General features: G+C 44.8%; 1 protein-coding gene across 6 annotated transcripts in view; it reads right to left on the bottom strand.

Moving 5' to 3' along the window:
- LOC127575967 (P2Y purinoceptor 8-like) overlaps positions 1-13,575 on the bottom strand; it is a 79,580-nt gene extending 66,005 nt beyond the window's left edge. For 3 of the 6 annotated variants that reach the window (XR_007957151.1, XM_052026263.1, XM_052026262.1), the window contains exon 1: positions 13,416-13,575. Coding sequence is in view for 2 of the 6 variants with exons in the window: in XM_052026262.1 (XP_051882222.1) it covers positions 13,416-13,422 (7 nt within the window). In the remaining 4 variants the exon portion in view is untranslated. Of the gene's footprint in view, positions 1-9,501; positions 9,873-10,843; positions 10,984-13,415 lie in introns of those variants that run through there. The other 3 variants (XM_052026264.1, XM_052026261.1, XM_052026265.1) reach the window with 3 other exon arrangements.
- Positions 13,576-14,878: the final 1,303 nt, after the last annotated feature.

The raw sequence follows: 14,878 nt of genomic DNA, 5'->3' as shown, positions 1-14,878 counted from the left end.
TATTTCACTTATTCATCAATGAATTCATTTTAGCAGAGACTGAGCTTCATTTCATGCGCTGGCTGTCTATTTTACATGGATCATAGAACAGTATGGGAACTGGCCCTTCAGCCCATCGTATCTGTGCCAATCATAATGCCAGTCTAACTAATCTCATTGGCCTACACATGGTCTCTATCCCTCCATTCCCTGCCTGTTAATGTGCCTGTCTAAATTCCTCTTAAATGTTGCCATCATATCTGCTTCCACCACCTCCCTTGGCAGCACGTTCCAGACACTTTCCACTCCCCATGTAAGCATAGAACATAGAACACTACAGCGCAGTACAGGCCCTTCAGCCCACAATGTTGTGCCGACATTTATCCTGCTCTAAGATCTATCTAACCCTTTCCTCCCACATTGCCCCCTATTTTTCTATCATTCATGTGGCTATCTAAGAGTCTCTTAAATGTCCCTAATATATCTCCCCCCACAACCTCTGCCGGCAGTGCGTTCCACGCACCCACTACTCTCTGTGTAAAAAACTTACCTCTGACATCCCCTTTATATCTTCCTCCAATCACCTTAAAATTATGTCCCCTTGTGTCACCCTGGGAAAAAGTCTCTGACTATCCACTCAATTTGTGCCTCTTATCATCTTGTACACCTCCATCAAGTCACCTCTCATCCGCCTTCTCCAAAGAGAAAAGCCCTAGCTCGCTCAACCTATCCTCATAAGACGCTCTCCAATCCAAAAAGCATCCTGGTAAATCTCCTTTGCACCCTCTCTAAAGCCTCCACGTCCTTCCTACAATGAGGTGACCAGAACCGAACACAAAAACTTGCCTCGTAAATCTCCGTTTAACATTTCCCACTCTCACCTTAAACCTATGCCTCAATTTCTCCTTACCAGCTGACTTCAATGGAAATATAATTAACACAAACCACTGACATACTATCATCTGGGTTATATCATTTCACACTATCAAGGGTAACATGCCTCCAACTTACTTCAAAGGTTAGTCAAAAAGTCTCAAGGCAGATTTTAAATGTGGCCCTTAAATTTATTACAGGCAAAACCGGATACCTTTCAGAGCTACAAGAGATATCAGCCTGGGTCATGTTCCTCTTCAGCTTTGTATAAGTGAGGAACTAACCGACATCACAGCTCAGACGCACAGAATGTGTGGGAGGTTGGCACACCTGATCCCCCACTCTGGCAGTGGATTCACCAGAGCAGAGTCCAGTCTTGCTGAGCTGAGGGACCAGATACACTTCACAGTTGGCACTCAAGCTTTACCCTGGCCCATCCATTTGGACGAGCGGAGGTAACTGTTGGCATGCAAAACTGTGAAACAGGAATAGCCGTTGGACTCCTCCCTGCCGACTGAGCCTTCAGCTGAGAGAATGAGTGTTCGAAGACAAAGACCTCAGACCCAGCAATAAACTCATGGTCCACTCAGCAGCAGTGACACCTGCCCTCCTGTGTGCTTCCAGAGCAAGGGACATCCTTGAGAACACAAGGAGGAGTGTGGGCCATTCATGCTCTTGTGCCTGCCCTCCATTGGCTAATCTTTCACCTGCACTAATCCCAAATCCTTTGATTCCCAAAATACATAAAGGTCTATTGATCAGTGTCTTAAATATATTCAGATTCTGAGCCTCCAAAACCTCTTGCATAGAGAGTTCCAAATATTCACCACATGCTGGGTGAAGAGGCTCACTCTCAACTCAGTCCCAACTGGCTGACCTCTTTTGTAGATTGTGACTCGAGGTCCTCGACACCCGAGTGGTATATTTGTTTTAGTTCAATTAATATTCACGTCTTAAATAAATTTATATAATCTTAACGTGATAATTTAAATAAATGTTTTGCTTTTAAGATAAGATAAGATATCTTTATTAGTCACATGTACATCGAAACACACAGTGAAATGCATCTTTTGTGTAGAGTGTTCCGGGGGCAGCCCGCAAGTGTCGCCACACTCCCGGCGCCAACATAGCATGGTCACAACTTCCTAACCCGTACGTCTTTGGAATGTGGGAGGAAACCGGAGTACCCAGAGGAAAACCACACAGACACGGGGAGAACGTACAAACTCCTTACAGACAGCGGTCGGAAATGAACCCGGGTTGCTGGTGCTGTAATAGCGTTACACTACTGCGGTTGTTGGAATCTGGAGCAACAATCAATCTGCTGGAGGAATGCAGTGGATCGAGCAGCCTGTGTGGGGGGGAAAGGAATTGTCGAGTTTTTGGATCAAAACCCTGCGTCAGTCCTAATGGTTTTGCTAGTAATTCAAAAAAGAACAACCGTGGTTGCCAGTAGAGTCATAGATCAATACAGCACGGATACAGGCCCTTCGGCCCAACCAGTCCATGTCGACCATGGTGCCCACCGAGCTAGTCCCAATTTCCTGCATTCGGCCCATATCCCCCCAAGCCCCGCCCCTCCATGCACCTATCCAGGTTCTTCTCAAATGATACCATTGTACCTGTCTCACCCACTTCCTCTGGCAGCTCGTCCCATATACTCACCACCCTCTATGTGAAAACGTTGCCCCTCAGGTCCCTTTTAAATCTTTCCCCTCTCACCCTAAACCTATGCCCCCTAGTTTTGGACTCCTCTACCCTGGGGAAAAGACCATCCACTTCATCTATGCCTCTCATAATTTTAAACACTTTGATAAGGTCACCCCTCATTCTCCTATATTCCAAGGAATGAAGACCTGGCCTGGCCAACTTCTCCCTATAATTAGGCCTGCATCAAACTATAACTCAGTAGTCTGAAATAAAAACACAAAATGCAGGAACTATGCAGCACATGGAGAAGGAAGCCAAGGTAACCTGTCACCAGGGCTAGGAAATCTTAGGTAATATTTCCCTTTCACCATTCTAAATGGACCATTAGTTTCCTCGTCCATCTCTAACACCCATTCCCCTTCTCATGCCAACTCCCCATGCGAGTACCAGAGATGTAATATCTGTTCTTGTACCTCTTCCCTTCCACCATCCAGCTATGCAAACACTCCTTCCAGCTGATATAGCAATTCACTTGCACATCTTCCAATTTCGTGTGTGCACTCAATTCTCACAATGTGGTGTGCACTGAAGACACTAAACACAGATCGATGATCGCCTTCATTCAGTCCACAAGGGTAACCCTGATCTCACAGTTGCCTGCCGCTTTAATTCTCCATCCTACTTCCACTCTGACCTCCCCGTTATAGAGTCATACAGCAATGAAAACAGGCCTTTCGGCCCAACTCATCCATGCCGACCATGGTGCTAGTCCCAATCTAGTCTCACTTTCTCTTCTTTGGCCCATTTCCCTCGAAACCCCTCCCAGCCACGTACTGACCCAAATAGCTCTTAGATGTCGTTATTGTACCTGCCTCAACCACTTTCTCCAGCACCTCATTCCATGTACGCACTATACTCTGCGTGAAGAAGTTACCCCTCAGTTTTGTTTTTGCTTTTTTTAAGTTTTGGGAAAGATTTAAAAGCAAGAGGTCTTTGACCTCTTACTCTGTTCAACTGAAGCTCAATGTAAGCTCACCAAACAGCCCCTCATCTTTCGTCCAGGCACACTACATACCTGACTTTTAACAATTTCAGCTAACAAGCCTTCCAGTTCGTGACAGACTACCTGTTCTGGTGTAACATTAACACAGTTTTTCACTTTCTACAGATGTTTCCTGAACTGCTGTGTATTTCCTGCATTCTCTTTTGTTTCAGAATCCCAGCAGCTGAAGTGTTCTAAATCTCTCTGTTCCTGCACTGCTCTGTTTTATCTTCCCCCTCACTGTTCTCATGCACTTTCTTCTATATACACCTCCTCCAGACAGATTAGTTACCATTAACAAACCTTCCCCGGCCTTTCTCAACCAGCACCACCACCATTTGCGTCATTCAGTCTCTCTTGATCTCCACCTTATCATGTTACATCGAACAGCACAGCATAGGAAGAGGCCCTTCAGCCCGCATTGTCTATGCTGACCATGATGTCAATTTTAATTGCAAACTTCTAATTCTTTTGTTCTCCCACCCCTCCCTTCTGTGTCTGATTTCTAACTTTCCCACATCCTGATGTGAAGTTGTTGACTTCAGACATAGAAAGCAGGGTGCATCACGGCTTGGTACGGCAACTGCTCTGCCCAAGGCTGCAAGAAATTGCAGAGAGCTGTGAACACAGGCCAGTCTATCACAAAAACCAGCCTCCCCTCCATTGACACTGTCTACACTTCGCACTGCCCCAGGCAAGCAGCCAACATCATCAAGGACCCTTCCCACCCCGGACATTCTCTCCTTCTCACCTTCCATCAGGCAGAAGATACAAATGCTTGAGGACACATACCACCAGGGTCAAGGACAGCTTCTATCCCGTTGTTATAAGACCTCTTATACAATAAAGATGAACTCTTGATTTCTCAATCTACCTCATCATGGTCCTTGCACCTTATTTGTCTACGTGAATTGCACTTTGTAACTGTAAAACTATATTCTGCATTGTTTTTTTTTCCTCTTTACTACCTCAATGTATTTATACATGGAATAATCTGTCTGGATTGCATGCAAAACAAAGCTTTTCACTTTATCTTGTTACATGGGACAATAATAAAATAATTACCAATTAACTCTCCCTCTCTACTGAAAGTACTGAGCACATCCCACATTTTCTACCTATATTTTACTATTGTGGTCTCATTACTCACCAGGATTGTGTTCAAGTTGTCCCCAGAATGGTATTAGACTTTTATTTCCTCACAGGACATCGATAATGCTTTAAAATATTTAATTCTTGCTAGCTGGGAGAAATCAAATTCAAATCTCACTGTTGCTTTATAGCTGGGTGGCCACCTGCTGCAATCAAATGACACTGAAATCAATGCTAATTAGGATCCTATTACCTTGCTTGAACGTGGAAACCAACCACCTTTATGCCAAGAATCAGAAGCAACAGTCCTTCAACATATAAGCAAATAAGTCATCTTTGTGCAGCTGAGAGGGGCTGAATATGCTTCAGCTCAACCTGAGAAGAGCTTTAGGAACCTGTTTCAGAATCAGGTTTATTATCACTGACATATGTCATGAAATTTGTTGTTTTCCGGCAGCAGTACAGTGCAAGGCATAAAAATTACTGTAAGTTACAAAAATAAATAGATGGTGCAAAAGAGGAATAACGAGGTAGTGTTCACGGGCTCATGGACCGTTCAGAAATCTGATAGCAGAGTGGAAGAAGCTGTTCCTAAAATGTTGTTTGTCACATACAGCTCACTAAACAGCCCCTAAACAAGGTCCAGCTGCTAAAATAGTTCATGTTTCCTGTCACACCTACTGAGAGAGTAACTAACCAAAAACTTGGGTGCTATGATTATCCCTGAAGAATCTTTTATTTCACATAAATGTTACACTTGCCATTGCATTCTGGTTGTGAAAGATCCTCTGACTCACTGTGTGTAATGTCAAGGGAGGTCTGTACATCTGGTATGATTGTTACTCCTGGGAGGTCTGCTGTTAATCACCTGGGTGGAACAATGACACAGACAGTGGAGCTGCTTCCTCACAACTCCCACGAGCCGGGTTCTACCCTGACTTCAGGTGCTAATCTGACTCGAGTTTGCACATTCTCCCTGTGACCACATGCGATTCCTCCAATGTGCTCTGGTTTCTTCCCAAAGATTATAGGAAGGATGTGGAAGCTTTGGAGAGGGTGCAAAGGAGAGTTACCAGGATGTTGCCTGGATTGGAGAGCATATCTGATGAGGATAGGTTGAGCGAGCTAGGGCTTTTCTCTTTGGAGAGAAGGAGGATGAGAGGTGATTTGATAGAGATGTACAAGATGATGAGGCATAGATCAAGTGGACAGTCAGAGACTTTTTCCCAGGGTGAAAATGGCTAACATGAGGGGGCATAATTTTAAGGTGATTGGAGGAAGGTATAAGGGGGATGTCAGGGGTAAGTTTTTTTTTTAACACAGAGAGTGCTGGGTGCGTGGAACACACTGCCTGCAGAGGTTGTGAGGGCAGATACATTAGGGACATTCAAGAGACTCTTAGATAGACACATGAATGATAGAAAAATAGGGGGCTATGTGGGAGGGAAGGGTTAGATCGATCTTAGAGCAGGATAAAATGTCGGCACAACATTGTGGGCCAAAGGGCCTGTACTGTACTGTAGTGTTCTTTGTGCAGGTTGGTAGAGCCATAGAGTTGTACAGCACAGGAACAGGCCCTTCAGCCCGCCATGTCTCCACTGACCATGATGCCAATCTAACTGATCCCATCGACCTGCACCTGGTCTGTATCCCTCCATTTACTGCCTGTTCCTGTGCCTGTCTAAATAGCTCTCAAACGTCACTATCATATCTGCATCTGCCACCTTCCCCGGCAGCCTGTTCCAGGCACCTATCACACTCTGTGTAAAAAAAACTTGCCTCACAAATCTCCTTTGAACTTTCCCCCTCTCACCTTAAACTTATGCCCTCTTGTTTTGAGACCCCTATCATGGAAAAAAGATAGAATCTATTGTGAAGATAGATTCACAGTGGAATCTGTGGGGAATTGAAGGGATATGAGGAGAATATAAAGTGATTGTGTAGGCTTAGTATGGCTGGGGTTGCAGACACAATGGGACTAGGGGGCTATATGCATGCAGTGTGATCGATGTCCCAACGTGCTGAGTTTCTGCACTGTCCCTGTGAACATCTGGGCTTCCCCTGGGCGCTCCCGTTTTCTCCCACATCCCATAGACACAAGGATTAGCTGATAAATAGGCATGCTGTGTTTGCGCCGGAAGTGTGGCGACACTTGCCCCCAGAACACACTACGCAAAAGGTGCATTTCACTGTGTGTTTCAATGTACATGTGACTAATAAAGATATCTTATCTTACTATAAATTGCCCTAGTGTGTAGGTGAGGGGCAGAATCAGGGTAGATGAGGAGAATAAAATGGGATTCATGTGGATTTGAGTAAGTGGGTGATTTACTGGTTGGTGCACACTGGATGGGCTGAAGGTGTTGGTATTGGTATATTATTGTCACGTGTATCGAGGTACAGTGAAAAACTTGTCTTACATACTGATCGTACAGGTCAATTCATTACACAGTGCAGTTACATTGAGTTAGTACAGAGTACATTGAGGTAGTACAGGTAAAAACGGTAACAGTACAAAGTAAAGTGTCACAGCTACAGAGAAAGTGCAGTGCAATAAGGTGCAAGGTCACAACAAGGTAGATCATGAGGTCAGAATCCATCTCATCGTATAAGGGAACCGTTCAATAGTCTTATCACAGTGGGATAGAAGCTGTCCTTAAGGGCCTGTTTCTGTCTTGTATGACACTTATTTGTTCAAAGCTAAGATGCAATTCACCATGATCCAGCACAGAGTAGGTTGGTGGGTAGATCGGTCCACCAGTAGTGATGTTATTGGACAGGTACCCAGAGACTTACACCAACGATCCAAAGACACATTCAACTCTCACAATAGCAGCCAGGGAAATGAGTTAATTAAGGCACGGTAGTGTAGCAGTACCCCAGCCATACTAATCCGACACAATCACTTTATATTCGCTTCATGTTCCTTCAATTCCCGCAGCTGTCTGTAAGGAATCTGTACATTCTCCCTGTGTCGGCATGGGTTTCCTCTGGGTGCTCTGGTTTCCTCCCACATTCCAACAACGTAGGTGAACATGGGTGTAATTGGGCGGCGCGGGCTCGTTAGGCTGGAAGGGCCTGTTACCGTACTGTATAAATAAAGTTTTTTAAACAATGTACTAAAACGCAATTTGATTGTTACTGGATTGACAAAGGGTCTTGGACCTTAAATGTTAACTCTGTCTTTCCACAGATGCTGCCTGACCTGTTGAGTTTTTCCAACAATTTACTTTTATTTTTGCACAGTGGCACAGCTAGTAGAGTAGTTGTCTCACAGCACCAGACTCCCAGGTTCAATCCTGACCTCCAGCGCTGTCTGCGTGGAGTATGCAGATTCTGCGACCACATCTACTCCTACATCCCAAAGACTTGCGGGTTGGTAGGTTAATTGGCTGCTGTAAATTGTCCCTAGTGTGTGGGTGAGTGGTAGAATCTGGGGGAATGCCGAGGCAATAACCAATACCAATAAGTGGCAGGTCAATGGTCGGTACAGACTCAGTGGGCTGAAAGGCCTCTTTCTGCTGTATCTCTCTATGAACATAGAACACTGCAGCACAGTACAGGCCCTTCAGCCCACAATGTTGTGCCGACATTTTATCCTGCTCTAAGACCTATCTAACCCTTCCCTCCCACATAGCCCTCCATTTATCTATCATTCATGTGTCTAAGAGCCTCTTAAATGGCCCTAATCTGCCCCCACAACCTCTGCCGACAGTGCATTTCACGCACCCACCACTCTGTAAAAAACTTCCCCCTGACATCGCCCTTATATCTTCCTCCAATCACCTTAAAATTATGTCCCCTCGTGTTAGCCGTTGTCACCCTGGGAAAAAGTCTGACTGTCCACTCGATCTATGCCTCTTATCATCTTGTACACTTTACTCAATTCATTTTAAATCCGATGGGCGGTCACTCAGCACTTAATCATCTTGGTCTTCCCTGCGAAATTAAAATCAGAAAGCGTTGGAAATGCAAAGTGGATGTTTACACCACAAATAGTAGATCACACCATTCCAGCCAACAGGTTGCGGACTACTGTTCTTTTTTCAAAATATCTGGACTTCATTTCCTCTTTTCCTAGTTATCTGTCCCATCCATCAGATAATAAACGACTCCGAACAAAAGAACACAATGGCGGGATGGCGGTGCCTTGTTTACTGAAATTCTCACTAAATAGCTCTAATAGGGTTCTCAGCCAAATAGGAGAATTGGTTCCCACCCCAAATCTCTTGCTTGCCCTTAATAATCTGTCAACCCCGTAGCTCTGTTAGACCCGCGTTCCCTGGGCAAAAGTGGTGCAGTCACCAGGAGCCCAGTCAAACCAGGTCCCCACAGAGTCTCCTGATCATTTGAATCGTGTCTGGTGTTAACAAGAGCCGGGAAACATGCACACACATGGACGGACAAACTGTAGACAATACAGCAACACCATATATACATATTCAGATACATAGTCCTTTGTTGCCTCCATCTATCACCTGATTAGAAACATAGTGTCTTTAGACACGGTCTCTAAATTCACACAATATTATATATATATATATATATATATATATATATATATATATATATATAGGCTTGTGCACACAAAATATCTGCACAAAATACTCACAACATAAATGCATACATATGCACAAGCCCATAACGTTACATATGTGTACAAATGCACACATATCTCTATATGAAAATATAAAAACAAAATATATATCTATATGTACTTCATACACTACAGCTATCTGGAGAACATATAGTATCCGCGTCAACTGGACCAGCAAAGAGTCTTCTTCCAAAGAATGTGTGTTTGTTACTGGGATAAAGTTTAAAACACGAAATTGCGTTGTTTTGATTAAACAAAACAAGCTCACCGGATTTGTCAATGTCAGTTCCACTTCTGTTCAGGCAGCTGGTCTGCAGGTTTATTTTCCAGGTTGTTTGTTGAAAGAAACGGAGAGACAAATAATAAAACTTTGACACTTCACATCGAGCAGTGCTTGTGAACAGTTCGGGCTTGCGACCTCTCCTCTGTCTGGCGTACATCTGTTGCCTCTGGCTTATTAATACATTCACATCCACGTGTGCTGCTTTAGGGTTCCGTTGTAAGGCACTGTAAACAAATCGCGGAGGAACCTCTCCGCTTCTGGGAGGAGCTTTTGAACGACATCACCGCCTTGTGAATTGAAAGGAGTGTCCTTGTTCAGTAACAACTGAGTGTATTGTTTAACGACGTGAGCCAAACGCTGGCTGAAATCCCGTGAGATTCAGGCTGCACGTTGATACAGTGCCTTACAGTATATAAAGTTCCATCCACACTGTCCTTTTAAACACCTAGGGCAAAGACCCAGATGAACAGTCACCACCCCCCCCCCCCCCAAACACCTAGGGCAAAGACCCAGATGAACAGTCACCATCCCCCCCCCCCCCAAACACCTAGGGCAAAGACCCAGATGAACAGTCACCACCCCCCCCAAAAGAAAACGTCCCTCCACAGATGCTGCTCGACCCGCTGAGTTCCTCCAGTATTTTGTCTGCAGTCTCTCCTGTATCCAAGGAAAAGTCAGCTGGTTTGGATACAGAGTAAAGTTCTCTCCATCAAAGAACTAGCAAAAAGTTGACTTTGTTTTTTTGTTGTTCTAATGGTGTTCTTTCATGTAAAAATTGTGTCCAGTTTATGTTTATGTTTTTTTCTTGTGAATGTTGCTGATGTGTTGCTATGTTGCCTGTGATGCTGCTGCAAGCAAGTTTTTCATTACACCTGTGCACACATGTACTAGTGCATATGACAATAAACTTGACTTTGACTTTGAAGGTGCAATCAAAATGATCCTCCAGTTTCAGATAATCTGCCCCCTCTGTCCCTTTTCTCTCTCCTCCTGATTTGCTCAGTTCCTCTTACACCCATCCGACCCTCATCACCCTGTTTCTTTCCCCTCCTCCACCTACTCTATCTGCCCCTCACCCACACCCTCCTCCCACTGGTTCACCTTCTCCCCACTGTTCCCAAATGACCTCCCCACCTCCCTTATTTGGTTCCATGCTCCACCTTCCTCTCCTAGTAGATTCCATCATCTGCAACCCTTTGTTGCCTCCACCCATCGCCTCCCAGCCTCTGTCGCTATTCCCACTCTCCCCTCCTCCATCTGCCCATCACCCCTCCTCGCCTGGATCCACCTATCACCTGCCAGCTCTTGCTCCACCCCTTCCCCTCACCTCTTTATAGACTATCTCCCCTCTATCTTTCAGTCCAGATGAAGGGTCTCGACCGGAAACATCGACTGTCCATTTCCCTCCACAGATGCTGCCTGACCCTCCAGCAGCTCGTTTTTTGCTCCAGCAAAATGTGACCCAAACTGTTAAGAAAGGAAGCCACAGAAGTGATTAGGTGTTCTAGGAATGTTGTAATCTCCCATAACATGAAAGAGTTCATGGACCTGAAACATTACCTCTGATTTTCATGCCATAGTTGCGAAGAGTTTACATCATTTTTTGCTTTTATTCCAGGTTTTCAGCATTTAAACTGATGTTATTGGAATTTTTTGAGGTAATCTCAAGTAGGATGGACAAGGGAGAGGCTGTGGATGTTGTGTAATTGGATTTTCAAAAGGCCTTCGACAAGGTGCCACACAAGAGACTGCTGAATAAGATGAGAGCCCATGGAATAACAGGAAAGATATTAGAATGGATGGAGCATTGGCTGATAGGCAGAAAGCAAAGGGTGGGAACAAAGGAATCCTGTTCTGGTTGACTGCCGGTTACTAGTGGTGTTCCACAGGGGTCAGTGTTGGGGCTGCTTCTTATAACACTGTATATTGATGAGTTAGATTATTGAATAAATGGTTTTGTGGCTAAGTTTGCAAATGACACCAAGATAGGTGGAGGAGCAGGAAGTGTTGAAGAAACAGGAAGGTTGCAGAGAAACTTAGATAGAATGGGCAAAGAAATGACAGATGAGATACAATGTTGAGAAATGTGCAGTTGTACACTTTGGAAACAGAAATAAACAGGCAGATTATTATCTAGATGGGGAGGAAATTCAAAATTCAGAAGTGCAAAGGGACTTGGGGGGTCCTCGTGCAGGATACCCTAAAGGTTAACCAGCAGGTCGGATCGGCAGTAAGGAGAGCGAATGCTATGTTGGCACTCATTTCGAGAGGAATAACGTATAAAAGTAAGGATGTGTTGATGAGGCTCTACGGGGCACTGTTGAGACCTCATTTGGAATATTGTGTGCAGTTTTGGGCCCCTTATCTTAGGAAGGATGTGCTGATGTTGGAGAGGGTTCAGAGAAAATTTACAAGGATGATTCCCAGAATGAAAGGGCTTCCATACAAGGAACGTTTGTCGGCTCTTGGACTGTATTCATTGGAGTACAGGAGAATGAGAGGGGACTTCATAGAAACATTTAGAATGTTGAAAGGACTGGACAGAGCAGATGTGGCTATGTGGCTAAGTTGTTTTTACCTTGGTGGGTGAGTCCAGGACAAAAGGGTACAGTCTTAGAATTAGAGGGTACCCATTTAGAACAGAAATCAGGAGAAATTTCTTTAGCCAGAAGGTCGTGGATTTATGGAATTCGTTGCCACATGCAGCTGTGGAGGCTCGATCATTCGGGACGTTTAAGGAGGAGATTGATAGGTATCTAATTCGTCAAGGTATCAAGGGATATAGGGAAAAGGCCAGGAATTGGGGCTAGATGGGAGAATAGTTTAGATCATGGTGAAGTGATGGAGTAGACTCGATAGGCTGAATGGCCTACTTCTGCTCCTTTGCCTTATGATCTTATATTCACTATTATTAGATGTGTACAAGTGAGAAGGGTCTACTTGTTCCCCCAGTAATCATCTCTGCATAAAATGAGATTATGGCTGTGTTCTATATTTTCATATGGCATAGAAGAGACCATTTCATTCATCGAGCCCATATCCACTCATAGCACAATCCCATTCCCCACTACTTAGAACATAGAACATAGGCAGGCACGGTAGTGTAGCGGTTAGCGTAACGCTATTACAGCACCAGCAACCCGGATTCAATTCCGGCCACTGTCTGTAAGGAGCTTGTACGTTCTCCCTGTGTGTCTGCGTGGGTTTCCACAGGGTGCTCTGGTTTCCTCCCACATTCCAAAGATGTACAGGTTAGGAAGTTGTGGGCATGCTATGTTGGCGTCGGAAGCAAGGTGACACTTGCGGGCTGCCCCCAGAACACTCTACGCAAAAGATGCATTTCACTGTGTGTTTCAATGTACATGTGACTAATAAAGGAATCTGATCTAATAAAACATAGAACAGTACAGCACAGAACAGGCCCTTCAGCCCACAATGTTGTGCTGACATAGCTATTCCCTCCTACCTACAGAATGCCCATATCCCTTTATTTTCCTCTCATTCATGTGCCCATCCAAGCCCCTCTTAAAAGCCCCCAATGAATTTGCCAAATCTCATGGCACTCTACTCCTTTTTAAGATTCTACCACTCACCTACACACTGGGGGGGCAATTTACAGCGGGCAATTAACCTGCTAACCTGCACGTCTTTGGGATGTGGGAGGAAACTGAAGCACCCAAGGGGGTGGGGGTGGGAACTCACAGACAATGCGGGGGGGGGGAGGGGGGGGTCAGCATTGAACCTGGATCACTGAAGCTGTGAGACAGCAGCTCCACCACGAGGTGAAGTCCATCCACCCCATAGCGTCAAGGATTTGTATGCATTGACTTCCAAAAGTCGCTGAATTTAAATTCTTGTCCATGTTCCCTGCTTGTAGGTTGTGAACCAGATGTACTCACCCAACATTAACAAGTCTGGTCGCGCTGGGTTTGCATTGTTGAATAATCTTCATGAATCGACTTGCTTTTATTTTGAACGCCAACTTAATTCCATCGTAGTCTTTTCTTTCTTGCTCTGAGCCACTTCTAGATGTGGATTAATGTGTGGATGCAATGTCACAGAAAGAGGAAGACTCACCATCTGGCATGGCCACTCCTCCCAACTGGTTGCTCAATGGACACCCACACAGTTCAATGTCGCAAGCAGATGATGCCATCTCTGACAGTGCAGTGCCACCTCATAGAGTCGTAGAAACATAGAACTGTATAGCACAGAAACTGTCCCTTTCCGTTCACCTCATCCATGTCGACCGTGACGTCTGTGTGCATTAATTCCATTTACCTGCATTGAGCCCGTATCCCTCTTTGCCTTTTCTTTCTAACTATCTGTCCAAATGCCTTTTAAACATTGTAATTGTATCTGCCTCCACCACCTCCTCTGGCAGCTCGTTCCAGATAACAGATTCAGATTAGTTTATTGTCATTCGCACCAGGGTGCAATGAAAGTCCTTGTTCACATGAGGCTCACAGAGTAAACAGTATACACGGTAATAATAGGACATAGAACATAGAACAGTACAGCACAATACAGGCCCTTTGGCCCACAATGTTGTGCCGACCTTTAAACCTCACCTAAGACTATCTAACCCCTTCCTCCCACATATCCCTCTATTTTAAATTCCTCCATATGCCTATCTAATAATTTCTTGAATTTGACCAATGTACCTGCCTCCACCACCACCCCAGGCAGCGCATTCCATGCCCCAACCACTCTCTGGGTAAAAAACCTTCCTCTGATATCTCCCTTCAACTTCCCACCCATTACTTTAAAGCCATGTCCTCTTGTATTGAGCATTGTTTCCCTGGGAAAGAGGCACTGGTTGTCCAGCCTATCTACTCCTCTTATTATTTTGAACACCTCTATCATGTCTCCTCTAATCCTCCTTCTCTCCAAAGAGTAAAGCCCTAGCTCCCTTAGTCTCTCCTCATAATACATACTCTCTAAACCAGGCAGCATCCTGGTAAATCTCCTCTGCACCCTTTCCAACACTTCCACATCCTTCCTATAATGAGGTGACCAGAACTGGACACAGTACTCTAAGTATAATAAATACAACATAAGCAAAGACCCCACCCACCCGGGTCATTCTCTCTTCTCCCCTCTCCCGTTAGGCAGAAGATACAGGAGCCTGAGGGCACATATCACCAGGCTCAAGGACAGCTTCTATCCCACTGTAATAGGACTATTAAATGGTTCCCTTATATGTTGAGATGGACTCTTGACCTCACAATCTACCTTGTTGTGACCTTGGACCTTATTGTCTACCTGCAATGCACTTCCCTGTAGCTGTGACACTTTACTCTGTACTGTTTTTTTCACCTGTACTACCTCAATGCACTCTGTACTAACTCAATGTAACTGC

Source organism: Pristis pectinata, chromosome 11 (assembly GCF_009764475.1).
Source record: "Pristis pectinata isolate sPriPec2 chromosome 11, sPriPec2.1.pri, whole genome shotgun sequence".
In the NCBI taxonomy this organism is placed as follows: Eukaryota; Metazoa; Chordata; class Chondrichthyes; order Rhinopristiformes; family Pristidae; genus Pristis; species Pristis pectinata.
The sequence above is the reverse complement of the archived record's forward strand: the minus strand, read 5'-3'. Positions and strand labels throughout refer to the sequence as shown.